General features: G+C 48.5%; 12 protein-coding genes across 12 annotated transcripts; 6 read left to right on the plus strand and 6 right to left on the minus strand.

Moving 5' to 3' along the window:
- Positions 1-32: 32 nt before the first annotated feature.
- On the minus strand, positions 33-404 carry EDB91DRAFT_1034230 (ATP-binding cassette sub-family B member 5; the record flags this gene model as incomplete). Its single annotated transcript, XM_041312770.1, has 1 exon — positions 33-404. A coding segment is annotated over one exon (372 nt), but the record flags the coding sequence as incomplete, so codon positions are not given.
- A 306-nt stretch (positions 405-710) lies between these two features.
- EDB91DRAFT_1255929 (uncharacterized protein) lies at positions 711-2,750 on the minus strand (the record flags this gene model as incomplete). The annotated part of the gene is made up of 5 exons (XM_041324072.1): positions 711-988; positions 1,037-1,254; positions 1,306-1,650; positions 1,697-1,841; positions 1,898-2,750. The coding sequence occupies 5 exons, from the start codon at positions 2,748-2,750 to the stop codon at positions 711-713; spliced, it is 1,839 nt and encodes a 612-aa protein (XP_041169769.1).
- Positions 2,751-3,629: 879 nt separating this feature from the next.
- EDB91DRAFT_1255930 (uncharacterized protein) lies at positions 3,630-5,007 on the minus strand (the record flags this gene model as incomplete). The annotated part of the gene is made up of 6 exons (XM_041324073.1): positions 3,630-3,686; positions 3,736-3,762; positions 3,815-3,914; positions 3,965-3,983; positions 4,054-4,269; positions 4,326-5,007. The coding sequence occupies 6 exons, from the start codon at positions 5,005-5,007 to the stop codon at positions 3,630-3,632; spliced, it is 1,101 nt and encodes a 366-aa protein (XP_041169770.1).
- A 1,125-nt stretch (positions 5,008-6,132) lies between these two features.
- On the plus strand, positions 6,133-8,412 carry EDB91DRAFT_1088028 (uncharacterized protein; the record flags this gene model as incomplete). The annotated part of the gene is made up of 10 exons (XM_041316332.1): positions 6,133-6,211; positions 6,432-6,645; positions 6,802-7,064; positions 7,115-7,398; positions 7,473-7,510; positions 7,567-7,609; positions 7,657-7,695; positions 7,757-8,122; positions 8,200-8,240; positions 8,352-8,412. The coding sequence occupies 10 exons, from the start codon at positions 6,133-6,135 to the stop codon at positions 8,410-8,412; spliced, it is 1,428 nt and encodes a 475-aa protein (XP_041169771.1).
- A 2,996-nt stretch (positions 8,413-11,408) lies between these two features.
- On the minus strand, positions 11,409-12,520 carry EDB91DRAFT_1088029 (uncharacterized protein; the record flags this gene model as incomplete). Its single annotated transcript, XM_041316333.1, has 7 exons — positions 11,409-11,488; positions 11,547-11,702; positions 11,798-11,923; positions 11,972-12,004; positions 12,049-12,216; positions 12,266-12,292; positions 12,355-12,520. The coding sequence occupies 7 exons, from the start codon at positions 12,518-12,520 to the stop codon at positions 11,409-11,411; spliced, it is 756 nt and encodes a 251-aa protein (XP_041169772.1).
- Positions 12,521-13,490: 970 nt separating this feature from the next.
- On the plus strand, positions 13,491-13,754 carry EDB91DRAFT_1063774 (uncharacterized protein; the record flags this gene model as incomplete). The annotated part of the gene is made up of 1 exon (XM_041314634.1): positions 13,491-13,754. A coding segment is annotated over one exon (264 nt), but the record flags the coding sequence as incomplete, so codon positions are not given.
- A 461-nt stretch (positions 13,755-14,215) lies between these two features.
- Positions 14,216-14,716, plus strand: EDB91DRAFT_1255932 (uncharacterized protein; the record flags this gene model as incomplete). Its single annotated transcript, XM_041324074.1, has 4 exons — positions 14,216-14,306; positions 14,379-14,423; positions 14,496-14,540; positions 14,613-14,716. 4 exons carry the CDS (start codon positions 14,216-14,218, stop codon positions 14,714-14,716), a joined length of 285 nt encoding a protein of 94 aa, XP_041169774.1.
- Positions 14,717-16,385: 1,669 nt separating this feature from the next.
- EDB91DRAFT_1230512 (uncharacterized protein) lies at positions 16,386-18,060 on the minus strand (the record flags this gene model as incomplete). Its single annotated transcript, XM_041321054.1, has 4 exons — positions 17,355-18,060; positions 17,170-17,274; positions 16,925-17,116; positions 16,386-16,874 (listed from the first exon to the last, which is right to left on the minus strand). The coding sequence occupies exons 1-4, from the start codon at positions 17,928-17,930 to the stop codon at positions 16,386-16,388; spliced, it is 1,362 nt and encodes a 453-aa protein (XP_041169775.1). The 5' UTR covers positions 17,931-18,060.
- A 1,362-nt stretch (positions 18,061-19,422) lies between these two features.
- EDB91DRAFT_1088032 (uncharacterized protein) lies at positions 19,423-20,245 on the plus strand (the record flags this gene model as incomplete). The annotated part of the gene is made up of 3 exons (XM_041316334.1): positions 19,423-19,964; positions 19,994-20,083; positions 20,200-20,245. 3 exons carry the CDS (start codon positions 19,423-19,425, stop codon positions 20,243-20,245), a joined length of 678 nt encoding a protein of 225 aa, XP_041169776.1.
- A 504-nt stretch (positions 20,246-20,749) lies between these two features.
- EDB91DRAFT_1255936 (uncharacterized protein) lies at positions 20,750-21,592 on the plus strand (the record flags this gene model as incomplete). The annotated part of the gene is made up of 3 exons (XM_041324075.1): positions 20,750-21,038; positions 21,091-21,268; positions 21,352-21,592. 3 exons carry the CDS (start codon positions 20,750-20,752, stop codon positions 21,590-21,592), a joined length of 708 nt encoding a protein of 235 aa, XP_041169777.1.
- Positions 21,593-24,810: 3,218 nt separating this feature from the next.
- EDB91DRAFT_1088035 (uncharacterized protein) lies at positions 24,811-26,026 on the minus strand (the record flags this gene model as incomplete). Its single annotated transcript, XM_041316335.1, has 2 exons — positions 24,811-25,068; positions 25,226-26,026. 2 exons carry the CDS (start codon positions 26,024-26,026, stop codon positions 24,811-24,813), a joined length of 1,059 nt encoding a protein of 352 aa, XP_041169778.1.
- Positions 26,027-26,883: 857 nt separating this feature from the next.
- On the plus strand, positions 26,884-27,726 carry EDB91DRAFT_1255938 (uncharacterized protein; the record flags this gene model as incomplete). The annotated part of the gene is made up of 3 exons (XM_041324076.1): positions 26,884-27,172; positions 27,225-27,402; positions 27,486-27,726. 3 exons carry the CDS (start codon positions 26,884-26,886, stop codon positions 27,724-27,726), a joined length of 708 nt encoding a protein of 235 aa, XP_041169779.1.
- Between the last annotated feature and the right edge of the window lie 269 nt (positions 27,727-27,995).

Here is a 27,995-nt window from a genome sequence, read left to right on the forward strand (position 1 = left end):
GAAAATGTCATATGGGCCCAGTCATAAAGCAGTGTCTTCCCAACCTTGGCAGCACGTATCGTCTCCAATATAGCCGTCTGGTTTGCACCATCCAGCGCTGAGGCACATTCGTCTAGAATGAGAATCTTGGCTGGGTGTGCGAGTGCGCGAGCGATTTGGAGGCGCTGGGCTTGACCACCCGAGACTAGAGATGCGTTCTCCCAGATGAGGGTGTCGTACCCTTGTGGTAACGACATGATGAAGTTGTAGACGTTCGCAGCACGTGCTGCCCTCTCGACGTCCGCGTCGCTCATCCCATTATCCTCGCCTACTCGTCTGTATGCGATGTTTTCACGGATGCTGGCGTCGAAGAGGTTGGGAGATTGGCTGACGACGGCGACGTAGTCACGGAGGTGGTTGATATGTTGATATCTGTCGCGCGGAGCTCGTTGAGGCCTACTGAGATCGTGCCAGAATATTGCAACTCTGCGTCGGCATCCCTCTGGCTGCATCATTTGAACACTCTTTGTTCTTCGGCAAACTGGAGCTCTCCCGCGACACACGTGGCTACAGTTGCATATAATTTAGTTGTCTTAATGTACAGTGTTCAGTGAGACATGAAAATGAGGTCCTCAGATCTTACAATAGTGTATGGCTTTCAATACAAAGCGTACATTAGAAGTGACCTTAGTTAATATAACGGTGACATCAGGTACATTGCAGGTAATCTATTAGACCTCAGTTAGTGGGGTAAACTGTTGTAAGCAAGTAAGAAGTTCTGCTCTATTGACGAGGTCTCCTGCATCCGTTTGGTCTCCTTTATAATACTCCCTAACTGCCGATTTGATGTTTTTGTGGAAATGCTTAATGATGGTTGTGGCGATGGCGAGCGCTCTGGGGGTGCTGCCTGTTTTCAAGATCGTAGTGCGTTGATCGTTTCCAGCTGCAACATATTTTTCCCGCTTTATGATCATTATACACAGGGCCATAAGCGACCTGTGGTATAACTCTTGTGATGACGTTAGAGACGTTCGTCGTGGACATGTATATCACTTACTAACGCTGGGGGATAGTCGGGGCAAATTGATGACTAGCCGTTGCAGCGTTTCAATGGTGTGCTCATGGACTTGGTTGGTTAAGAAAATTCCTTCTTTTACATCGACATAACGCGACAGCTCGGTCAAATGCATGCACTCGTAGTTGTAGAAATGACCGCCGGTTGCAAAAGATGGTACTGGTGTGTAAACTGCGTGGTACAGTCCAGGTGGTTGAAAGCTTGCAAATGTGAGCTAAGGATAAACAAAAGCGATAGGAATGTGAACTTACAAAAGATCCCCTTTGGAGAGCCTTACTACTTCGGAATACCAATTGGATTCTATCTCCTTGCGATTGAGTGAGACGTTCGTTAACAGCATGGATAGTTTTAGGAGGTTGGTACGCAAAACGTTGGGGTCCTTTGGCCAATGGGGGGCCCAAAGTTTGTCGCCTTCTATCATTTCGAGATACGTTAGATACCCGTCAGCATCATGATGTATGGGCGTTGGGAACCCGGGTTGGTGAAGTAAAGCCCATGAAAGTGAGAAGAAAATGTCGGGATGGTAAGTTTGGTCACGAACGCGGGAGTCAGTTAGGGTTTGGCTCCACGCATGGACGGTGCCGTGGTCGACAAGTCTGAGGAATAAGTATTGTGATTGAGTATGAAGAAATGGAGCCTCACTTGAGTTCTTGCGGTAGAGCACCCTGGAGATGTGGTAGATCAAGCACGCACTGAATCTTAGATGGGTCGTTTAAGGCGTCGAAGAACTGTTCGATTGTACAGCTCACGAATGGACGGTCATATGTCTCTGTCCGTTTTCGGAGGTCTATCGGAAGTGGTTGGGTAAAATTTGGGGAAGTGTAAAAAAGCGCGTTAGCTTACCGTGTGCAATCACACTCATCTGAGGTGATATACCAAACTCTTCGTCGAGCCTTTCGGCAGTGAGTGCCTGCGCTTGAGTATTACCATCTGCACGAATGACGACACCTTTTCCTGCGCGGAGTCCTGCGCAGACGCGTTCACGTAGTTCTTTTGGGCGCGAGCACCAGTCAGATGACCTTAGATGGATGATGTGCTCCGAATCGGGAGTTGATTCGGGAAGCTGAGCTAGGTATCTCACTATGTCGACATCGTTGGGTTCGCATTTATTTTTCCCGTCCTCCCAAACACATGGCAGGACCGTAGTGCATCCGTTAGCCCATGTAATTGTCTGCGATTGTTCAGGCACTTGAAATCCGATGAGCCCAGCTGCCAAGTCCATGTTCTGCTCAGCGAGCGTCGACAAGATGGGGGAGGGAGCTTCGGTCATGACAGATGCATCTTGCGTGTGATGGGTTTCGGTCGTCACCATGACTTCGCGAGTACGGGGAATTTCTGTGGTCCCCTCGACATTTAGAGATTGTTGTGATAAGAGCTTTGGATCTATGGGGATCAGAACAGGTTGAGCGTCGGGAGAAAGGGAGGGTTCCGGGAGGTTGGAAGGTCCTGCAGCAGAGTCCGTGGTTACTGCATTGCGGCGCCGCTTGGCAGCAGGCTGTCCTTCGATGTCATCCTGTGCATTTTCCTTGGCTCGTGCGCGCTGTTTCCGTTTGTTTTCTGCGTTGAGTTGGCGCTGTCGGTCTCGCTTCTCCGGGTCGTTCATTACTTCTTGGCGCCATCGCTTTTGAAACTCCCTTTGCTTCTCTTTCGAAGGTGGTATGCCGGCCAGATCAGGGTGTTTGAGGTTGCGAGCCATGGCAGGTCAACAATGAAATTACACAGTTGAGATGCGAATGGTGAGGAGTTGAGAGATAACGCAGGAACATAAATGAATTTGTAGCGGAACGAGGATGTCATAATACAATAGCTTAACTTGCGCGTAGACCACCATCTGTGGACATTTAGAATTGTGTGGACCGATAAAATGTGATAGGAGATAATGTGAGGCTCAAAATGAATTAAATATAGAAGCGAGTCCCGAAAGTGTGGCCTTGAAGTCTGAAAAGTGAGTCCCTGAAGTGAGTCCAGTCCCTGAAGTGAGTCCCTGAAGTGAGTCCCGGAAGTGAGTCCCTGAAGTGAGTCCCTGAAGTAGTCCCTGAAGTGAGTCCCTGAAGTGAGTCCCTGAAGTGAGTCCCTGAAGTAAGTCCCGGAAGTGAGTCCCTGAAGTGAGTCCCTGAAGTAAGTCCCGGAAGTGAGTCCCTGAAGTGAGTCCCTGAAGTAAGTCCCAGTGAAGACTGGACATGGCCAGAACGGTTGAGATCGAGCGGAATATGACGGATTTAGAAGCACAATATTTCACAACAGGAGACTCGCTGTGGAGACTAATAGAATATTTCGCATCTGTTCGATTCTTCTCAAATATTGTAGGGCATATTAAGAATATTGATATTATATTTCACCACATTTTAGTTCAGTTCGTGTAGTACGACAAAATCGGTTGTATTCGCGTCAATTATGCTATAATCTAGTGATACAGGTGGATCGACTAGCGACCAGAAAACACGATATGCGACCCGAAAACACGATATGATCATTGCGATAGCAGTAGATACAACGGGAACAATGCAGCAACATCCAGGAATAACACAGCAACGACACAGGCAGGCAAGTGGGAGCAGGCAAGCGATAGGGAAGGTTAATACATTGTCCCGTCGACGATGTCGCCGTTCTTCGTCCAGCCTGCGTCTCGTTCCTAGGGTTTCTCAGCAGCTCGACGGAGTAAGTAGAAGGACTGTACTTACTAGCTGATTGATCTCGGTATTATAAGACTTTAGACAGAAGTGTTAGTGGTATTTGTCAAAAGAGGTAGCAATACAATACCTGGATCTGCGCCTCGTTCAACTTGGAATAATAGGCATTGAATTCGTTGGTGGAACCAGCAGTGTTAACCTGTTTAAGCCAGCGAAAGGCGCAAAGGTTCCTATGCGATCGGTTAAGCACTGATCCTTTCAATAATAAAATAATGCGTACCGTGCATTCTTCCTTGGTCCTGGGCGCATTTTCACAGCCTTCTTCGAAGATGCACTGGTGGCAAGGCTCTTCCGTGTCAGGGTACGTACGCGCCGTAGAAGCACGAATGTGTTCATAGGCACTCTGCGACGAGTGTTCGAGAGCATAGTAGGTTGAGATTGCATGACGAATGATAGGATCAATGATATTCGGAGGAGCACGAGGAGGGTCCTGTAAATTATTTTTGGCCTCTTCATCAAGTTTCTCAACAGCATCATCCAATGACGCAGACCGCAGTGCTAAAATGAACTCCCAGCTGTTGCGATCTTGGGGAGAACAGCTTGACGTGCAAGTTCATCGATATCAACAGCTGGTCGTTCACTTGGTTCGTCAAGTTGGGGGACAGGTGATACCCGATGCTCTGGCAGGTTATTCTCGCCATCAACCTGCTCATCACCCTGTCTGTCAACCTGTCCGTCGAAATCACCATCACCTTGGCCATCGAAATCACGGTGCCCCTGTCCAGTGTTGTCTCTATCACCCTGTCCAGCGTAGAAATCCCAATCGTCGTCTCCGGCAGGTGCGCTGGGCCCTTCTTCGTCAGCCACAGGTGCTCTGCCCTGTCCATCATCATCTCTATCGCCCTGTCCAGCGTAGAAATCCCAATCGTCGTCTCCGGCAGGTGCGCTGGGCTCTTCTTCGTCACGGCCACTCTGTCCTCCATCCGAAGATGATGGGGTAGCCAAGCGTACACGCTTCTGACTTGTTTGGGCTGCATCAGAGTCATTGGGTCTTTTTGACAGACAGCTCGATGTACTATCTGCCCCACTGGCAACAATATTTTGAGACGGACCAGAACTCGAAGAAGATGCACCGTGGGTATCGACGTGAGCTTGAAGCTGCGCATGTAAATCAAGAGAGAGTTTCCCGGCGCGAATAGCCTGCTTTTCTTCCTCTTTTTCAGCTGCTTTTAAGTGTTTGTACCACGCAGAGCGAGAGAGAGCATGGGGGCGACCAGCGTTGTGTCTCTTGCAGACACATGTGTAACCCAGGTCTATGGGCATACTGAGTGAGCCAATACTGTAAATTATAAGTTAGTTGATATGCACGAGTCGGAAAGTACTTACGACGCCGTTAACGGTCTGATAGATAGAATTTGACCCAGAACTAACACTACAAACGCTCCGGCTGGGTGACAAAGTAATGCGTGTGCGTGAGTTGTTGAGTAAAACCGCTTTGATAGCGAGCGATGCAATGTTTTCACGATGCGATGCAATGTTTTTACGATGCGATGTTGATGCGATGCGATGTTTTCACGATGTATTGCACTGACGATCGTGTGGTTGCAGATCATACAACATTATAGCATAATCAATATGTCTAAACAACATTTTACACTATTCGAACCGTTTTGGCCATGTCCAGTCTTCACTGGGCTTGAGGTCTCACTCCCAAAGCCAACACTCACTCGTGTTGACGAGGAAGAGCCAGAGGAGAACGAGTCAGATGAAGATAGCGAGGAAGAACGTTGATACAACATGGTGTATCTTATCTGCGCGACTGGGGAATAAATCTGCCTTTTCGGGTCGGCGCAAATGACGGTGGACGTACGATAACACCCAGAATAACATCTCATTTGATGTTCTTCAAAACTACATACCAAGTAGATTAGCTATCTATAATGACCATCCCCAAAAGCGATTTTCGAGATTGTGTCTGGTTGTGTTGTGGCAGACATCCGAAAATTCCAAACTCAAATGGCGGTGAATGACTGTATGGGATGAGAGATCTAGATGAGAAGCCCACGTGAGGAAGGCGGCTTGTTCCGGACCCAACGGCGCGGTATTTCCAATAAGCATTTTTCTCGGGGTTTCAATATTCAATTTCAATTCGAACCAGTCGCACAAAATGTCCTTCGACTTAACCCACTGGCTCATACACCCCCTGAGCCTCTTCTGCCGATATGATTTCTGAGGAGAGTTGTCTTGAAAGGAATGCCTGGGATGGCCATGTCTGGTCCAAGTTGGTAAGGATATCCTGACCATGTTGACAAGTTCTACTATATCACGGGCCCCCATTCTATAACTATAGGTTGGAAATAAAGGCGGATGCTCTTCTGGGGCTCTGCTATGCATTGTTCAGTAGCTGTAGCTTTGAATTGATGTTGACGCACTTGGTTGTGCTCCCCCATGAAGTCATCACCGGTAGTGAATCCTAGTCTGCACCGGAGGATAGACCACAACTCTACAACCCAGTGTATACATATCAGTAAGTTCAATGCCTTAAGTGGGAAAGTTACAATCTGTCATGATCTAATCATGGCGTGTACCTCCATTTCATGAGTATTTCACCAAAGACCATGGGGTGATAATATTTACTACTTCCTGGAATTTACACCAATTGGCATTCGGTTCCGCCTTCTTCGAGGCACCAAAATCGGGCAACTGGATCTGCGTCCCTTAACCCTAATCCAATCACGGAACCCAAGCCGGCCAGCTACCATTTTGGGTCGCGCAGCCCAAACGCGTTTCTCCACCCTCTCAAGTCGCGTCGCGTCGCATCCTGCAAAACTCCATGCAGAGCGGGATGGATGAGTCTGATTCAACAGTACCCACCGTCAACTTGCTGGATCTCAACGATCATTGGAAGGAAGCTCTTACTAGACCTGCTGGATGGCGCCCAGAACCTTTTGTCTGTGGAAGGTATGAGCCGGAAAGAGATTGGTTTCAAGTGCTTTGTTATGAAAATTTACACATCCACATCCCCTCCACTTGCAAACCTCTGCTTCGATTTATCAACCATGCCTGCAACTGCGCTTGGTTTGTGTCCCTGTCCTCACGCCTGCCCACCAAAACCAGAAAACTTTGGCTTCAGGCCTCGTATTACATGAACATCCTGCGCCACCGATTTTTCTTGGAGGTAATAGAGAAATTCTACCCTGAAGGTGTCAGGCTGCCTGTGACGACCCTTCCTGCACCAACAAAAATGACCCGGCAATGGGTTTCGAGTATCCTGGTCAGCTGGGGGTACCAGGTATATCATCTGAACGGGATGAGACCGGCCTCAGAAGTTATGCTAGAGAAACTCCTCCAGGACCACCCAAATGTGTCTGGGAGCTACGGTGAGAATGAGTTCAGCTGTCATCTGTTTAGAAAATCAATTGTTCTGCAGATTGGGAGGGTTGGCTGAAGACGGCGAACCCCATCATGAAAGGCTTATACGGGAACATGCCTGACCCCATAAAACACCCTCTGGATTGGCAATGCGTATTGCTAGAGTCCGACCTCAGCGGGAATCCACCAGCACCTATGGTGGAATCCAACCCGGCCAGCTGGCAATTATGTTTGGAGACCGTGATTAAAGAGCTGGATAAGCATCAGCCTGGTAGTTCCCCTGAGGTGCCCATGGAGGTGGATCCCCTGACCGTCCAACCAAGCTCATTCAAGCGTCCACATGTAAGTGTCCATGAGGAATACTTCCTCTAGGGATAGTCTGTGGATCTAAAGTACTTGTTAGTCCCCTGATGTAGCCAAGTCCTCCCAAAACAAAAGACGTCAACTTCCCAAGGTATGCCTCCAGAATCTTCATCTTATCCTTATTAACTGGTCTCCGGGAAATATCAGGTTTCATCTGGGCGTCATACATCTGAGAGGACAGCCCCTCCTAGTAGGTCCACATCTGACCGCCCCCGACGTACTACCCGACGCTTCCAGGCTATGCAGCCAGGGCAGCCAATAGCTTCAGGATCTTCGGTGAGAAACTGCCCCGAAGGCCTCATCTGCCGCAACTGAGACTTATTTTTGTTTGAGGTAGTCTGGGAACGTCAGTGAGCCCAACGTCCCCCCAGCTCCTTCCTCAAATAGTGAGGGACTTTCATTCAGTGAATATAACTCTTGGGGAGTCTGGTTAACCCCAGTAGCGGCCTTGACTGAAAGTGAGCTGCGGGAGCCAATTGAAGAAGAGGTTGAGATGCAGGAACCAATTGAAGAAGGGGTTGAGATGCGGGAACAAATTGAAGAAGGGGTTGAGCTGCGGGAACAAATTGAAGAAGGGGTTGAACGGGGGGAACCAACTGAAAGATGGTTTGAGCTTTGGGAGATCTTTAGGAAGCAGAGCTACTCCCAACAACACGATCAACAACTGTTAGGCCAAATATGTGACTTGCAGTTGCAACCATCCGTAGGTTGTATGATCTAGGTGGGGAGTTTATAGAGTTTCTCTCCTTACCCACATTACTATATTTTCATCCAATGAAGTTTGTCTACCTGGGTCGGTACATACTTACCACATGGTCACTGTAAGTGTCTGATAATGACTTAGCCATTTTCATATACATCCCATCTTTGGAATCTTTCTTAAGCTTAAGGCCAGTCCAAATAATTATTACATGCGTATGTGATTAGTCCAGAATTTTGAATACCAGTCATATGCTAAGACAGGCCGCGTTCATACTCTGGTTCATCACGTGACTTAAGAGGTCCAAAAACACATCTTTGCCTCATAACTCTGCAGCAACGTACAAGTAGCGAAGACTGTTCCGTGATTTTGCAAATGTGACCGTCGAAAGCTCAGAATGCAATTGGTGGAAGAAAATCAGTCAATCACACATAGGTAGCAGTATAGAGCATTTCCATTCACTGGTGTCAGATATCAAGGGTATATAATCCAACATCTCTACAGAAAATTGCTCAGTTGGTTCATTCACTGCGAGATACATCAAGACATTTTCGCCATTGCCACTGCCACTGCCAACTCCGCCATTATCGTCTCCGGAAGCACACGATGACCACGACATTGCTTTGACGCCCACGTGGCCTGCTTCCCGTCGAGGACCTTGTGGTAGGCGTCCACAAATCTAAGTGAGCGTGTGGAGAATCTGATTCGAAAGGATCAAAACTTGAAATCAGAGTAATAAGAAAATTAAAGAGTCAAAAAAGGCTTACCGTCGAATAGCTTCTAGCGGAACAGCCGGAAGGGCAACAAGAACATTCTGTTCAAGATCAGCCTCTTTTGATGACACCGGAAGTTCACGGTAGACTCGCTTCGAATAACCCCAACACTGTTCGATAAAATCGAGTTCACAGTGGAATTTCGGAAAGAAGATTGTGCAACAGCCCCTAACTTCGCATGTGATCTCCAGCAATGACTTAACATTGACGAAATCAAGTTCATTGTAGAGCATCCGTCGGCAACGACAGCGATTTTCTTCATTTCCATCTCACCCGTCTCGGTATGCGGGTGGCCCTGATGTCACTTGTTTTGCACATTTAAGCTTTATGATCACTGTAATGCTTACTCGTTCCTCATTTTCTCGATTTAACTCTTAAAAATTATATGGGTGTATTGCTACATACTCTGCGCACATAATTATAGAACCATTTTCAATTACACTTCGTGTACAGCGAGCTATAGGTGAATTCAGTGAAATGTCGCACTAAAGTCACGTGATGAACCAGAAAATACGGAAGCGGATTTCACCGGCAGATCGATCACTTTAACTTGTGTATCTAACCGTCACCCATGGTTTCAACACCTGTACTATATCATGGTAAGTTTGGTCAAGTGATCCAAATCCAGGTTAACGCTGTTGGATTGCAGGAGCCCGTGTTGTACGAGTGTTCCAGTTGCCACGCCTGGACTCTCAGCCAGCATTTCGGGTTTCACAAGAGGTACAGACACCACCAACCCCCGCAGCGGATCAAGGACCACCTGGATCAAACTACTTGGCTGCCAGCTTTCTTAAGTTGATTCAGGAACATTTCCAGTGCCCGATGTGAGTGATATTCGTGATCTTACAGGGTTGCCCACTCACCTATGGGTCAGATGTTGGGACGTCCTGTCAGCACCATGATCCTGATACGATCATCGCCCTAACCTAACCCAAGCTTAGTGTTGCGCCAGTGACTTATTGCCCATCAGGACATGCGGCTTGTGTATATTGCACGCTGAGTTCAGCCGTCAACCTCAACCTTGGGGTCACTAAATGCGTCCTGTGTCGGTCTCCAAATGTTGTTCCTGGGGGTTGTCCTTTCATCTATCTTCGGCAGACCCAGGACTCTGTTGTGTCCCTGATGGAAGGAATCGCCCGGGAGTTCCAAGACGCTCCTCCCGAAAATCCGGAATTAAGGTCATATGCTTGTGGAGCTTTGCGAGATGATTGGCAACGAAGAAGCAGGTGATTCCATTTACGACCTATTTCCAAAGCAGGATCGTTCTCACTCAGGGTACAGGGTCGGTCGTCTCCTCATGCATGACATCCAGCAACTCCGGGGTCCACTGACCTTCACAGAAGCAAGGCGCATGGTCTCATTGGCCAGACTTCACCTACAGGGGGAAGGTGTTGGTTCAGCCCAGCTCCCGATGTGAGCCCGTCTTGGTCAGAATTTTTTGGTGTTGTACTCACCAGATTACACCATGCAGCGAGATTGATTAGCTCTCCCCTTCCGGTGACTGAGTGGCTTACCGATCTCCTGGGATCTGTCAGATCTCATTGAAAAGAGGAAGGTCATTTTGCCGTGTCCTCAGCTTGGGATCTGGTGGTCTAACCAAGTCTCACACTGGAACGCCAATATCTTTACTTTACACTGGCTGAAACTGAGTACTGAACCTTACATAGACTTTCAAGGTGGCTACAATAAGCCAATCCCTTCAAGATTCCAGATATCTTACAATATTTTGGACGTTTGTAGTTTCTTCTGATCCCAATTATTACACTGCGGAAACGACTTTCTGGTCGGACACTAAACGGAGGAAAAAGCCAAGTTTAAACAGACTCAAAACGTACTTAGACACTGACCGAACACAAACCAGATGTGTCACAGATTCTGGATGCTCGGTGTGAAGCAACAAATGTAAATAGAGTCTTTTCAGACTTCGCGACCGCATCTTTCCTGACCCTCGTCCATACTCTTCAAACACTCACTGTCCCACCACTAACCTGATCCGTAAATCCATCCTTTCGACCTCTTTTGACGGTAGACTTGAATGAAAGTAGGTGTTTTTGAAAATATCTCCAAGTCCTCTCTATCTAGCATAGTACTCACGCTATCATGATGGTAGACCGCAACACGATCAAGCTTGAGCTACCTACGCAACTGAAAACTTTCAAATTCACTTTCGAGTGCAGAAAACCGGGACCCGTAGTGTTGAAATTTCAATGCGAAAGCCTCTCAAGCGGTCGAGGTCACAACCTAATACTTCGGAGGGTCCTGACGACAGCGAAACACGAACCGATAAGCCGGGAATCCTTACGCACTGGTTGGAGGTCCAGAATACGGTAACTTTTTCCCATGTTCATTGATCTGTGTTACTGAATAGACGTCAATTATGTCTAGTACCAGCAGCCGTCAAGGCAGGCGCCCAGGTGGACGACAGCGAAACCGAGCCAGAGTTGGAACCTGATACTAAAGATCTTGTGCATCAGCAAAACTGTCCCTCCGAGAGGTGAGTCACTTTATTTAACATTTTATGAGACATCTGCACTAGTACTCGCTTCCCTAATGTGCGCCGAATCATCCCGTGAGGTCTGCTGGTCGATGATGAAGTCTCGACTTATGCATGGAACCGAGTTTTATTATTATCACCTGCTTCAAGTTTCACTTACAAGCCCCCGTGCACTCACTGCAGTTAGACACAGACTGGAACAAATTTTGCATCGACAGTGGAATCAAATTTTCCGAGATCTCAAATGGTTCTCTGTTCGGTAACGGTTTGATAGCTATCAACACTTCTACTCGCTTCGCCTTGCCAAGCGACGGGTCTACACCACACAGCTCGAAGAAAATTGGGTGAATGAGAGGCTATTCAATATTATTTTGCGAGTCTTTGTTGATGTTCAAACAATTGCTGATTTACCTTCCAAGATTGGATGCTCGTTCGAAATGTTCGGGGTCGCAGCCTTCTTGGGAGGTTTGCCCTTGTCTGCACCTTCATTTTCGAGCTTCTCGATCTTCTTTTCCGCTGCGTCAAGACGCTCCAAGACTTTTTAAAGGGAGGCATTCATTATCGCATCTTGATTAGTATGCTGACTTGAGGTTTTAGTCGGTGCATTTGAGCTACGACCTGCGCAACCGTGGAATGCAGATTCGTGGATGGATCAGGCGAACCTCCGGCAATGTTAAACCCCATTGTTGTATGGTGTCCCTTGTGCTGATGATGTCCCTTGATACGGTGTTCCCTGGCCAGATTGATATGGTGTCCCTTGGCGATATTCTGACAACACCGACCTCCCATGTACCTGACGCCCGAACAAATACAGGCCATCATTAGTCTATCTACGGTGAGTATCTGGTGTTTTCTAGTAGAGCATTTAAATGGATTTACCATCACTTGTGGTCCACGGCTTGCATCCTGTTGTCCTGCGCTAAAATAAATAAAAAAATAAAAAAAAGGATCCATCTGCGGCAGCCCACCATTATTTTCGAGAGGGGAGAGCTGGGGTTGCAGAGGTGGCAGTACGAGTGGTGCCGCAAATGGTTCGTGTTGCTGCTGCCTTTGAGTTTCTTGACCTAACTGGCTATTAGGATCGCTGGGCCTTCTCTCTGTGTTCTGGGGCACACTAGTACTGCACCTCGCCATGGAGAACAGTTAGAAGAGCGAGGAGGACCTGGCATTTTTGGGATGTATGGAGGATCCATAGAAGCATGTAATCCTAAGCCATGTGAAAATAAATATCTCCGGGACTACTTTCTTGATAGAATGACGCGCAGTATAAGAAATACGACCAGACGTGATAATCCATCCAAAGTGTGATGTATGAATTGAGATTCCGGTGTGCCAAAATGCGGCACTAAACACATGCGTCAAATTTAGTGTCTTAGCACCGAAGACCTGCATGGTCAAGATCAGTGTTGTCACTAACCCGTTGAAAGAGTTATAACTTAACCTGGTTATAACGGGTGAAGAGGTTAGTTAAATGGATCTGTGATTTTCAGAGGGATAGTAGGGTTAGTTAATTGGGTTAAATGGGGAGTTGGAAAACTTTCAATTATTATCGTTGATCTCTCAGATTCTCTCTCTGCCATCCCCCGGAACTGTATTGCCTTCCAATTTCCAAAGCTTCTCCGATGGCTAGGGAGAAGTCCTGGATATGGGAACATTTCTATCAGGGGCCTATAAAGGTTGATAAAGTGCACTGGCAGGCACACTGTAAATGCTGTGTCAAGGTGAAGGCTAAGGGATCTCGGGAACGCTGATCAGCAGGTTGTTGCACATGGAATATTGCAGGCTGTCAGAAATCGTGCAATTTTGACGCAGGAAGGTGAGTCATTGCCAATTGATGTGTTACATAAATCATTTATGTCTCATTTTCGGCTGTCACATCGGGGTATTCAACATTTAGGACAGGTTTAAATGTTGTACGTATGAAACTTAAAGTTTTGCCCAAAAACCAACATTAAAACCTTGTCCCAAACATCGATAACCCCGATGTGTTGCGCTGCAGTTGTGGCAAGATGCCGACGACGACAATGACGATTACAAGTCTGGGTTAGGAGAAGTCATCGAAGCTGAGGAGAACATCTCATGCCCTGCAGAAGGTAGCAGGCCACGACAAATTCGCTGCTTCTTTGGTCAGAAGAGGATGTTTCGCATACGGGATATGTTCAATTGGTCTGTTGAGGTTGGATGGGACGAGTTTTTGTTCCAGGGCGTGAAAAACATGGAGAGTGAAGCATCATTCTACGAGCTAATGTCAAGCCTGCCCGAGGATGAAGAGTCGCACACTGGCGGGAATGCACCAGGGGAGTCATTGGGCATGGGAAGCGGTCCATCGAGCTCGAATATTCCAATTGTTATCGACGACTCGGACTAGCTAGTGCCTGGTAGCAATTAACTGTTATTTAACCCCATCAACCCCAGTTAATTCAAGGCAGGACGCACCAGTTACAACCCGGGGTTAAAAACAACACTGGTCAAGATCATCAACCTGCACTACCTCAACAACTTGAACACCTGCCTTATAATTTACACTAGCACTCGGGATTAAGAACCTATCATCATACCTTACTGTCACATAGTCAACTGTAGCATTACTTGCATATCTTCCCCCGCGCGCTTCTATCATTCTGTATAATTTTGCAAAATACGATGAAGATATCATCGTGCATCTCACTTGTGCGGAGTATGAAATAGTTCGACGGCAGGGTGTGACAGTGTGACAAAAACGGGAACTCTTGAGCTGGCTACATTCCTGTGTCGTTTGGAGAGTGAGAATGGGGTCCAAACTGTGGATATGCGACAGAAGGACGTTGTAATCCTCCGGACCCATTTTCAATGGGTTTGCTGACAGCAAGATGGTATAACAAGTTTGACATCACAGGCGAACCAGGAAAGGCTTCACGTCCGAAGCGCTCCCCCAGGTCTGGTATGGTCCTGTCGGCCCCATATCTCAGGGCGCAACTGACAGCATGATGGTATAACAAGTTTGACATCACAGGCGACCCAGGAAAGGCTTCACGTCCGAAGCGCTCCCCCAGGTCTGGTATGGTCATGTCGGCCCCATATCTCAGGGCGCAACTGACAGCATGATGGTATAACAAGTTTGACATCACAGGCGACCCAGGAAAGGCTTCACGTCCGAAGCGCTCCCACAGGTCTGGTATGGTCCTGTCGGCCCCATATCTCAGGGCGCAACTGACAGCATGATGGTATAACAAGTTTGACATTACAGGCGACCCAGGAAAGGCTTCACGTCCGAAGCGCTCCCCCAAGTCTGGTCCTGTCGGCCCCATATCTCAGGACACGACGGAGCGGACGATGGCGTGGGAGGTCTAAAAGAATGATATATACCTGTATTCAAACTCAGATTCAATCATAAGCATGTTTAAAGCTCCGTTTGAATAACTGCACAGGTGTTTTTCACGGTTGTCGCGAACATTTCCCAATTTACTATCGCACTCCTATGAAACTGAAAAGCGGAAGTGTTGTATAGAGTAATTTATGCGAGAGGTCCGCCAGTAAGGACCAGTCCTAACCACATCTCCGGAAAACGACGGAAATATAGGCAACAATATTCACGTAGATACGAGGACAAGGATGAGACTTATAGTAGATTTCTAGCGACTCACTTCAAGTGAGATATCGTAACATCGAGTGCGTTTGCGTAGTGTAGATTTTACAGCAATTTGCAAAATGGTTGGCAGTACCAGACGCGAGGAAAGACTTGAAATTATAAAATACTTCACACCAAATATGGTAATTATGATTCTCCTGAGTCCTGAGAGGCGCAGCTCAGCGGCGCGTCACTTCTTCTGTTAACCTTCACCAGTTCCCAATTCTCTGAGTCGCTCGAACATGCCGTTCCGCAAGATCAGTCGCGACGTGAAACTTGCTGCTATCAACCTCTATGAGCGGCAGCTTTGGTCTCTTGAGCAGATTCTGGCTTGTGTGGGCTTCTCTGAAAGAACTTTCTGGTGCATTTGCAAATTATGGAGAGAGACTGGCGACGTTATTCAGCACAACTACGGAATTTCTGGTCGGCCACGAACTTTACATTTCGACGATGTTCACTACCTCCTTCGACTTGTGCATCATAGACCTGACTGGTTCTTGGACGAGCTACTTGACCTACTCGACAACAACCGGCTTGTTGCTGTTCATTTCACTACAATCTACCGTGAACTTTCCCGAGCAGGAATTTCTCGCAAGAAACTGAAGAAGATTGCAAAAGAGCGAAACGAGAATCGACGGGCTGACTTCATCAGACGGATGGCACAGTATGACCCGGAAGAACTCGGATTCTTGGATGAGACATCCAAAGATGAGAGGACAACTTCAAGGAGGTTCGGGAGATCGAAGAAGGGAGAAAGAGCAGCGAAGAAGGGAGTCTTTGTGCGAGGACACCGCCTTTCTGCATTGGGCCTGCTCACCATCGACGGAATGATGGCATGTTCAGTAATTGAAGGTTCGTTCACCACGGAGAAGTTCAAGGCCTTCCTTCAGGAAGATGTTGTAAGTGCTATTCAGCCTCTGACTCAGAAGCATGAACTCGTCTGTTCGACCAGCTACCACTATGCTCTCCCTACCCTGGGAAGCTTAGTGTGCTTGTCATGGACAATGCAACATGCCACCATGATTATGGCATTGCAGATCTCGTATATGAAGCGGGTGAGTTCACATGTGTCACGTAATAGGCTCCATTGACACACCACATGGTTTTGAGGTGTACGGCTTGAATATCTTCCCCCGTACTCGCCTGACTTGAATCCGATTGAGGAAGCATTCTCCAAGATCAAGGCTTTTCATTCGTCGCAACCAGGATTACTTCTCAACAGAATTGGATGGGCTTATCTACAATATGTACATCGCAATGGACCAGATAATAGATTCAGATGCGCTTGGGTATGTTATGCACGCAGGGTACTTCTAGCACAATTCCTCTTGATTCGATACAATGATGTAGACTAGCAAAAGAGCACGAAGCAGATTACATGACAAAAAACATTCACTTGCACCAACGCTTCATGGCTGCACGCATCGCAGCAATCTCTCCCAGCTTGAACTCCATTTCCTTCAGCTCAGAGATGAGAATGTAACAGATAGTCTCCGTGCCTGTATACCCGTTCTGGTGTAGCTTCGTGCGGATATCGTTGCTGAGGGTATAATTGCTACAGAACTCGTTGAGGGAAAATGTTGGTCCATGAGGCACACCATAGGGAATCAGAGAGTCTTGTGATCGATCACCTTCAGTGCGTGATCCAGCAGGTGCAGGTTGAGGTATGTCGCTGTTCAGAACTGCAGGAGGGCGAAACACAGCGAGAAGCTCTGGCGGGATGTTGAAATTGATGACCGGACCATGAGGCTGATTTGCAGGCTGTGTGCGTTCAGCAAGGCGACGCTGAAGAAGAGAGGCAGTGCCCTTCTGCCCTGGAAGTGCATTGAACTTGGCGTGGTTCGGGGGAGTCTCGAGGTTTGCTTGTGCTTCATCTTTGTTCTGAGCGTGAAGTAAGCAAGTTATCATCTTGTAACAGTCTACAAGAATACCCATGCAGCTGCCCATACAGAAAGATGCTCACGTCCGAGCGGGAAGTGTTCAGGATGCTCGGTGTGGATGAAACAGAACTCGCTCGTACATCCAGGCTTCGAACACATCCACCGGTCGCGAAGTTGTTGAATCTTCGTGTCGATCTTGATATTCAAGTTTGTCTCTAGTACCTTGGCTTTTTCTTTTGCTGACTGTAGGTGAATCACTGCATGAGAACATTGGCAAGAAGGCGAAAAATATTTACGGTCTTCTTCGTCTTCTTTTTCGGCCTCCTGTCATCGTCGCTCTCATTCTCAGAACCTACATCATCCTCTCCGGAGCTTGTGTCTGTATCTTTGTTGCGACGGTTCTCCTTTCCTCGTTTTTTTTCTTCTGTGACACTTCTCAGCCAAGTATATTATGCGCATATATCCAGGAAAGATAACTGACCTTGTTCATGCGAACCTTGATGGTGATATTTGCCTGCGGCTCTTTGTGTTTCGTGGCGTGCTGAAGCAAAAAATTGTAATCGCTGTCCGAAGCAAGAGCCAAAGGAGATGGCTGGATCCGTGGTACAGTCCAGTCGATGTCGTAGTCGTCGTGTGAGATCTTGCTGGGGTTTAGTTTTGCCGAGATCTGAGTAAGTAACTGTGCCTTCAAAGTATCGAACGGCAAGTCGGCCGTTTGCTGCAAGAATGAATTGAGTGATTTCCTTTGTTTTTCTGCTTTGCGAAGCTCCGCCTCCGAGAAAATCGAGAGGTAATATGTCACTCGTGCGGGAGCGGGTGGGGCAGGTACATCTAAGCAATAATCAGCAGAGAGACATTCAAGATACACCAAGACTTCAAATTCAAATGCGAAGTTGAAGGGGAAAATGATGTTATGCACGCACCTGTCTCCTCTGTGGGTTTCTTCTTCCTCAGACAACCTGGGGCCTTGCGCTTTGCCGTGCCAGTTTCGCCAGAATTTATTGTACTTGCTGCTGGTTGTCCTCCACGTTCCATCCGCCAAGTGAGAGTCATACATTCCGCATCTTGAGCTTGAATGTTCGTGTTTGCTTTCGAGCTCGTGTCATGATCACTTGCGCTAGTGTCAGACAGAGCACCAGGATCGAAAATTGAGTCGTATGTTTGAGGCGCCATGGATGGTGAAGCCGGTGAAGGTTAACAGAAGAAGTGACGCGCCGTTGAGCCACGCCTCTCAGGACTCAGGAGAATCATAATTACCATATTTGGTGCGAAGTATTTTATAATTTCAAGTCTTTCCTCGCGTCTGGTACTGCCAACCATTTTGCAAATTGCTGTAGTATATTGTCGTAGCTCTCAATTGACTTTTTGCATATACGCACATCGACATGAATGGACCGAAAACAACGCATTGCGAAAACGTTATAAACACATTACACGATAATACACCCCATCCCCCGCCTGTACAACCGAATGCTATACCCGCTTCAACACATAGCTCTGTCAATGAACTTGGTGATGTTGCTGGCCCTGTTCACAGTCCACATTCCATCCTTGATCTACACAGGTCACGTTAGTGTATGCTCACCCCGTACTTACCAGCGTCAGCACCTCGATCTCGGTATTTCTACAACAATGTCAGCTAAAGTACAATAGAAACTATGAAACTTACCAATTAACTAATGATCTTGAGGCACCGATCCGGAAGTTTCTAGTGTAGTACCAAACAGTTGGTGAGTGAATCCAAAGACCAGACAGACACTGTACCTTCCATTCTTCGTTGTAGTAGCGGGCCGAGGAGCGGTCGTGGTTGACATAGTCCATTGGCTGCAAGAGAAAGTCGGGCGTCGGAAGGAGCCACCAGTGACAAGCAGAATTGATTAGTATTAGCACCCTTGAAGGATGGTCGAAGACGGCAGAGGGCAGAGATTTGACTGATGGGGAGGAGAAAAAAGTGGTAAGCCGTATACTGCCCTGCCGCCCCACCCTTCTGCTATAGACCCATGACTCGAAGAGCCAAGTGGATCTGCGTAGAGGAAGAACGACTATCTCAAGAGAACAGGATTCAGCGCTCAGCATCGTGAAAAGTTTCAAGGTTTAACAGACAGGTTGCTGTCCAGACTGATTGGTGATCACCCGGGGTACCCGGAGATTGATTAAGGTACACAGGGTAAGAGCAAGATAGTGTGAATGAGGGGTGAAGCAGAGAATCTTGACGTAGATGCACAAAATGTTGGCCCGCTGCAATACATACATACCCACGGCCTTTGTACATATATGGATAGTCCATGTGCACATGTAAACCACACGACTCTCACTTGGACCCAGAACGGAGTGAATACCCGCTTCCAAAGCTTTTCTCGTTTGTATTTTGCAAATATTTATCTCGTCTACTACGTAGCTCATCGAGTACTAGGAAGCCTCATCACAAGGCTCGACATTACATACGGGAGACCAGTGCCCCCTCGGCCAATTTTGCAGGACCGTAAGGAAATTTCGATCACTTGGCAAAAACACCCTCTATTGTCTGTAGAAACTGTGATCGCACCACCATGGATCGGACCAACCACTACAAGCCTCCAATACACCCCCAGTTAAATGCCAGCAATCACGTTTCTCCGAGTTGTCGTGTGTTAGCCGGTTTGACCTGGGTGTCACCTAATGCCTCGCTGGACCGGTTGGACTTGAACGCACTGCATCGGTGGACCGGTCCCAGAGCTGAAAGACCGGCGGTGCTGTTCGACAGCATGCAAAGTCCTGATTGGTATACCCGTACAAAACATTGGCATCCATGGATACCTCACGACCTAGCTGGGATTCGATGGCACCTAGGGCATGGTGACCCATCCCTGAGCTGGGATGATGAAGCTGGGGCAAAACAGGATCTTGTGGTCATGGTCAAAATCTTGGGTGCCATCTATCGGGGTCTCTGCCCTGAGGGCCCTAAACCTGATAATGCTTACCGCATTAGTGATCTGGATCTCAGTCTCCCACAGTCCCAGGATCAAGCTCGGAATTTCATGCTTTCCACTAGTGGTTATATCCGGTGGTTACTAGCACATCGTCATCATGACGTGGTTGAGTGCATGATTAGGTTAGTTAGGTTAGGTTAGGTTAGGTTAGGTGGTGTCGACACACGAGCGCGAAGCGCGAGTGTGGAGATGTGAAAGCTGTGAGAGGAGACTATTCGGTAGCAAGTTTGCCCTCGCTTTGGTGAGCAGAGGACGCTTTCGATGGTACTGGCCATCTCATCAGGCTGAATAGTAGTTTTTATACCTGTAACGCTGTAGATGTGAGTCTAGCAGCTAAGTTTGCTATCGTTTAGATAGTAAACATAGGAAGGATAAGGGTATATTAGTTCCCGGATCTATCTAGCGAATGAGACGCGTAGGATAGGCCAATTCCAGTCTTCCGCAGGAACAGACGAATAGATAGGGGCTTCTCATGGGACGCACAAGGGCAGAGATAAGATGTGAGATAAGATCACAGGGGTGCGTCACCTACAGCCGCCGAAAGCGGACCGCGCGCGGAGCGCGCGGGCGGCGTTCCGAAGGAGCGCCGCCGGCTTTAACATGACATGAGAAGATCCGAGGATCATAGTAACCGGATTAACGGTAATACCGAAACAATGGGACAAACGCAAAAAGTGACATGTGAAGTGTCACGCACCGAACGGGCGTTACCCGCGGAGCACGGAACTGTCAACAGTGGGAATCTGACGGAGCGCGCGGGCGGCGGAACGCCGCCTCCGCGTTTCCCGATCATGAGAGACAGTGAACTCAGGGGGCCGCGGGACGGCCCCCTATTTACTAGCAAAGTAAACATCCAGACGTATAAAAGGAACGCCGAATGGTGAACGGTGGTATAACTTAGTCAGACATGGCACGCTACCGCCAGTATCACAATACCACTTCACTCGATCAAACCAAGCCATGGGGCTATTCTCGGGGTCTGCAACTCGCTCGAGTCGAGCAGATCCGTCTTCGATCGCTCCGGATGCACCGGGACGAAAACGTTTATACCGGCGTTGGCACGCGCAAGCTTAGGCCGCGGCTTGACACCGCAACCGAGCGCGCGGGCTATACCGGTAAACGTACGTTCTGGCTGGAGGCACCATCCATCCTCCTAGCTAAGTATGATCCGGACAAACGCCTTGAGGCGTTCACCCGTGAGTGAATGTGGCTCTCACTTCTTGGACGAGACTAATAGACGACCTTCAGTCGCCAATGCATGCCGCCATCGTATGCCAGACACGTTGCTGCATCAGATCTGCACGTGGCGATACAAGGCGTGGTTGGTGCAGACGCAGGACTTACTGCCGCCGACCCAATGGTACCCGGGCATCGCTGCTCAGGGACCGGGCCGTCAGGCTGCCAGGTGGGCAATCCAACCTAAAAGGTGAGTTCTAGTGTTACCAACACTATTTTTTCCGTATTTTCGGTTTGTTAGTTTCGGTTAACTAATATACCTGTCCGATTAAGGACACGTATGACGCCAGAGCCGGAGTTATTCCGGCGGGCCGACTTGTCCCTGGATTCCGTTTCACGGGATTACAGGGAGGCGGTCACTGGTACGCCAATCCCAAACCAAGGTTTCTTTGCTTGGGATAATCAGTCGGTCCGCACCTGGAGAGGTGAGGAGGTGCAGCGGTATGTAAACCTGCTGACACATGAGGAGGCGGACTTGGAGCCCAGGTCTCTGGACGGCGAGGATAGGTGGTAGTACTATAGATAGCACTACCGTAGCCCAATCGTTTAACAAGCCGCGTTGGTTTCCCGTCGCACGAATGTAATCGAGTTGCGCCCCTATCGCCAGAGCCCCTAAGTGTCCAGTGTGAACGGTTACCCGTAAGGTAAAGGGGTTAGCTCTTAAAATAGATTAGAGTTAGAAGGTTAGCCCGGTTAGCCGTTAGACGTTAGGGTTAAGCTACGGGTGGCAATCAGCAAAACATCATCTCCTCGCGGAGTTGATTGCCACGCACGTTAAGTTAGGTCAAAGATTGCTTGATGAATAACAATCTTCTCCATGACTCCAACTTATCGAACAATAATAAGTCCTGTACTGGCATCAGTACTGCAAATCCTTCCAAGGGATTACATGCTCGTCGTCATTCAAGAAGTACTCAGCTTCGTTCTCGAATGAATCGCGCATTTGACTTTTCTTCCACGTGTTGTAGAGGTCGCCTAACGCACGAGTGCGCTTCTTGCTTACAACACCTCGTCTTCCAGGGATGTCGGACAGTCTAATGTCTTCCATCAATTCCTGTACGAAGACCGGGATATCTCCAGGTTTGTTACATACCCAGTAACGCGCCCATCGACACAACGGCTGTTGGGGATCCAACGGTAATCGGGGTAGATCCGGGTCGCTACTTCGACAGCTCCAACTGAAATCCCCTTGGCTACCAAGGGGCACATCGATCGCCTCATCAAGGTTTCCCGAAGACGCATCATCTCGAGTGATTGCGGGCACAAGAGCGTGGTACAACGGTAATACCGAGCCGGGCAAGGGATGACCAGAGGGAGGGGCAGGATTAGATACACTACCCATGTGTCCGTGCAGAGCACTTTCACTGTCGTCAGAGGAGGGTGAAGCCCTCCCCGTACGCTGTCTTTTCAACGGTGGAGCACCGGAACGAGAGCCAACGTTCCCCTGAATAGCCATCTGCCCGTTCAGTCCGGGCCGCGGAGGCCTAATGTCAGGGGTGAGGGAACGAAGGCGCGATGGCCCAGCCACCCCAGCTTGCGCGAGGGGTATAGGCCGGGCACGTTTGACGCTAGCCCGTGCTAGTGCATCGGATAAGCTCAGCTGGACATAGTCCCGCTGTTGTTGTGAAGATGTTGGAGTTTCCGCCATATCTGGGTCCACAATGTCAGCTGCTCTCGCAGTGATGACATGTCGGAACTTTCGACGGTTAAACCAAACGTCTGCGTTAGCAGAGATTTCAGGAGGCATTCTGACGGTGATCGAATTATGTAGGCTGCACCGTCCTTGGAGGTCACACCACGCGATAGCGTTAAGGTGAGTTTCCCAAGATGTCCTGATAGAAGTCAACATGCCGTGCACGTCGAACTGATCCCAAACGGGATTGAACTCGGTTTTTAGGACTAAGAGATTAACCGGGGTGATCTTCTGCAATTCTTTGCGAGAAGGTGCCAGACGATCTTTCCATCTCTTTTCGGAGTTGTCCTTAATCCACCTGTTCAACAAGGCTGAGGGATAACCGCGGGCCTCGTACATTAATACGATGTCCGCAAGTGCCTGTTTGTAGTGTTCTACACGACTACTCAGGGTTGCTAGCCTTGACATTTCACTAATAAATGCCCCTTTCTTGACATCTTTAGGGTGATTTGTCACGTAAGGGATCCGTTCGTGATGGTTCAGTGCTTTGCGATAGGGGCGCCATTCAACGGTGGGGGATCTAGATCCCTTGCCCGCGATGTACACCCACATGTCCAGAAATGGTGCGTTCCATTCCGACACTGACCAATCCATTTGTAGTTCGTCATGAAACGATACAAAATTCAAACGTTCTAAGGCTTGTTCTTTTGAGTCTGCATATACAAGCGCAAAGACGTCATCCAGATACCGTCCGTAGAAAGGGATGTGGGGATGAACGGTATTGGGTGGAAACCAGACCTTTTCCGATATCGCGGCATACAGTTGAGCAATATCAGGGCTGCATGCTGCACCCATCGGGAGGCCGCGTAGTTGTTTGTACGCATGGTTACCAAATTTAACGAAGAGAGGTTTTAACACTCCAATCTGAAAACAGGAGAGCACTACGTGCTTCTCATAAGGGCTCAGAGATTGGAAGTGCGCAGTCTTTTGCCACTCGCGTAATACTTTGAGTGCCGCAGAGGGATGCGGGATATTCGGGTAATATGCAATAATATCACCCGTCACAATCCAGACCTTTCGGTCCGAATGCAACTTCACTTCGGAAAGCCGACGAGCCATGTCCTTCGATCCCTGAATGATCGTAGCATAGAGTTCGTACATCGGTTTCAAATATTTTGAAACAACTTTCGCCGCAGGTGCCTGCATGATACTGTGGCACGGAACGATGGGCCTATAACCTGTTGGTTTCTTATGTATTTTAGGAATGACGTAGAATTCCGGCAATACAGGCCAAGCACCATCTTTCTTGGGCATTTTAGAACGCAAAAATGCGAATAGTTGTTCCCATTCGTCTTTCATAGATATGCCACCGAATCGCTTTATTGTCAGCTTTTCGATAGAGTCTCTAACATCGACGACATAATCCTCGAGCTCTTGGTAAGTAGCCAACTTGTAGTTACTCTGATCGCCAAGTAGAGTTCGAGCTCCCATAATGAGCCACTCCCGGGTGACTACTGCCGTTCCCAGATTTTTATCTGTTCCGGTGACTACATATTTATGTAGATCGAGATATTCCTTGAGTTCGACCACTTTTACCAGACCCGAGTCTTTGGCAAAGTGTTTTAAACGTGTCTCAACGTGCGCAACATAGGTCTCGCAAAATCGTTCTCCAGCGTTTAAGCCGTCAAGGATGTAATCAGGCAGTCCGTCAGGAAAATTATCCTTAGGAATTTTTAGATCATAGTCAGGGTCATAGGGGTGTTTTTTGTCACTTTCATTTGATCCGATGAAGTTAATTCTCCATGCAAGACGACGTTTGAAGTCAAACCAAGCGTCCATGATAAGGTTGACAGAGGGTTTATTGTACAACAAATAGCGTCCAGAACTACTGAGGATGTTCGCTAGATGATCGGGGATATGTACATTGGGACCTATATGACACATCGATAAAAATCGTCTGGCTCGTAGATAATTTTCATTTATCGTACTAGAGAGCCAGCGTATCGCTAAACTTCGGTGGAGGTTTAGTAAAGTGTCTGGGTAGCTATCGGGGGCATCGTACCGAAATATATCGGCGATCAATAGTGCCTCGAGCACCGCTACTTTTGCGGTTGCTTTCCCGACTTCTTCGAGGAGGGCTTTCCCTTCTTTGGGCCCTTTGAAGATGAGTTTCCATTGGGTTTTCCTTTGCCAGCCTTCTTTGGCTTCGAGGATTTCTTCGCCGCGTTCTTCGCGGCGTGCTTCTTCTTCGTCCTTTGCCCATTCCCTGAAGAACCATTGTTCTTCTTGGGCTTTTTGGGACGTTGGGAAGGTTTCTTCCCTTTCGAGTTGGATCCTTTCGAAGAATTGACATTCATCTAGGGATAAAGGGACATGAGCAAGCAACTCATGACGCGACGCCATAACAAAGTGAAATGCAAGCGTAATCGCGTAATCAATGAAAACAGTGTTAACCGTGAATAAGGCATGTAGCGAGTCAAAGTTGGGGGGGAGGATCATGCGGTGATCGCGCACCTTTTTCATCCTACGCATGACTTCACGATAAGCACGGTCTGCGACCGCTTTGCTTTCAACTTCGGGGTTGCCACCACCGTCGTTTTCGTCGTCTCGCAACTTAACAGCCTTTTCTTTACGAAAGTCCTTAGCTTCACAATCATTTCGCGCGATTTGAATTGCTCTAGCACATATCGTAGGTATGTCGTCTTTAAGACGATCAAACTCTGATGTGATGAAGGGGAGTTCCCGTTTCAAGTATTGAGGGACGGGTCTTCCGTGATCATCCATGATTTGGTCTTCCCCTTGTCCGGGTGCAACCCATTTAGGATTCTCATAAATCTCTTGTCCTGTGAGAGCAACGACTGCTCGACGATTGTCAAGACAGCCGGCAATACGAGGGAGATACACTTCAGCACTGATGCAGTTATGAAGGAACGCAAGTTCGATCGATTTCGTGTTGATAAAACCTTCTAACGCACTAAGGCGCCAGTCTGAGAAGGTTTTATCACCCGCTGCTATGAGGGTTTTACACGCTGCATCCACAGCAAATTCTGCTGTAAGCGGAATAGCCGGAGGACGGTAGCTGGCCAAAGAAGCAGGCCAGGAACCGTTTGCCTTGTGGTGGTTCAGCCCATCGAGGGTTCTCTGAACACCATGGACTTTCCCCACAATAGAGTGGAGTCCGGTGAGCTCAGTCCATAGGACCTGAGCATAATTGCCTGGGAGGCAACGTCTAAGTTCCGCAAGTGTTTTGACTGCGGAGATGGCTGACAGGCGTTTAGACATTTCCTCCATATGAGAGTTAATGTTTAAAGCCATTTCTGGCGCTGTGCTGCCACCCCGGTTGAATCTTAGAGACGACATATCAGTAAGGTGGAGAGATGGTCTGGGGACTTATCGCTTTGTTGAAGATAGGTTAGGTGGTGTCGACACACGAGCGCGAAGCGCGAGTGTGGAGATGTGAAAGCTGTGAGAGGAGACTATTCGGTAGCAAGTTTGCCCTCGCTTTGGTGAGCAGAGGACGCTTTCGATGGTACTGGCCATCTCATCAGGCTGAATAGTAGTTTTTATACCTGTAACGCTGTAGATGTGAGTCTAGCAGCTAAGTTTGCTATCGTTTAGATAGTAAACATAGGAAGGATAAGGGTATATTAGTTCCCGGATCTATCTAGCGAATGAGACGCGTAGGATAGGCCAATTCCAGTCTTCCGCAGGAACAGACGAATAGATAGGGGCTTCTCATGGGACGCACAAGGGCAGAGATAAGATGTGAGATAAGATCACAGGGGTGCGTCACCTACAGCCGCCGAAAGCGGACCGCGCGCGGAGCGCGCGGGCGGCGTTCCGAAGGAGCGCCGCCGGCTTTAACATGACATGAGAAGATCCGAGGATCATAGTAACCGGATTAACGGTAATACCGAAACAATGGGACAAACGCAAAAAGTGACATGTGAAGTGTCACGCACCGAACGGGCGTTACCCGCGGAGCACGGAACTGTCAACAGTGGGAATCTGACGGAGCGCGCGGGCGGCGGAACGCCGCCTCCGCGTTTCCCGATCATGAGAGACAGTGAACTCAGGGGGCCGCGGGACGGCCCCCTATTTACTAGCAAAGTAAACATCCAGACGTATAAAAGGAACGCCGAATGGTGAACGGTGGTATAACTTAGTCAGACATGGCACGCTACCGCCAGTATCACAATACCACTTCACTCGATCAAACCAAGCCATGGGGCTATTCTCGGGGTCTGCAACTCGCTCGAGTCGAGCAGATCCGTCTTCGATCGCTCCGGATGCACCGGGACGAAAACGTTTATACCGGCGTTGGCACGCGCAAGCTTAGGCCGCGGCTTGACACCGCAACCGAGCGCGCGGGCTATACCGGTAAACGTACGTTCTGGCTGGAGGCACCATCCATCCTCCTAGCTAAGTATGATCCGGACAAACGCCTTGAGGCGTTCACCCGTGAGTGAATGTGGCTCTCACTTCTTGGACGAGACTAATAGACGACCTTCAGTTGCCAATGCATGCCGCCATCGTATGCCAGACACGTTGCTGCATCAGATCTGCACGTGGCGATACAAGGCGTGGTTGGTGCAGACGCAGGACTTACTGCCGCCGACCCAATGGTACCCGGGCATCGCTGCTCAGGGACCGGGCCGTCAGGCTGCCAGGTGGGCAATCCAACCTAAAAGGTGAGTTCTAGTGTTACCAACACTATTTTTTCCGTATTTTCGGTTTGTTAGTTTCGGTTAACTAATATACCTGTCCGATTAAGGACACGTATGACGCCAGAGCCGGAGTTATTCCGGCGGGCCGACTTGTCCCTGGATTCCGTTTCACGGGATTACAGGGAGGCGGTCACTGGTACGCCAATCCCAAACCAAGGTTTCTTTGCTTGGGATAATCAGTCGGTCCGCACCTGGAGAGGTGAGGAGGTGCAGCGGTATGTAAACCTGCTGACACATGAGGAGGCGGACTTGGAGCCCAGGTCTCTGGACGGCGAGGATAGGTGGTAGTACTATAGATAGCACTACCGTAGCCCAATCGTTTAACAAGCCGCGTTGGTTTCCCGTCGCACGAATGTAATCGAGTTGCGCCCCTATCGCCAGAGCCCCTAAGTGTCCAGTGTGAACGGTTACCCGTAAGGTAAAGGGGTTAGCTCTTAAAATAGATTAGAGTTAGAAGGTTAGCAGGTTAGTTAGGTTAGGTTAGGTTAGGTTAGGTTAGGTTAGTTAGGTTAGGTTAGGTTAGGTTAGGTTAGGTTAGGTTAGGTTAGGTTAGGTTA

Source organism: Suillus paluster (genome assembly GCF_016628075.1).
Source record: "Suillus paluster strain FC165 chromosome Unknown EDB91scaffold_162, whole genome shotgun sequence".
NCBI lineage: Eukaryota > Fungi > Basidiomycota > Agaricomycetes > Boletales > Suillaceae > Suillus > Suillus paluster.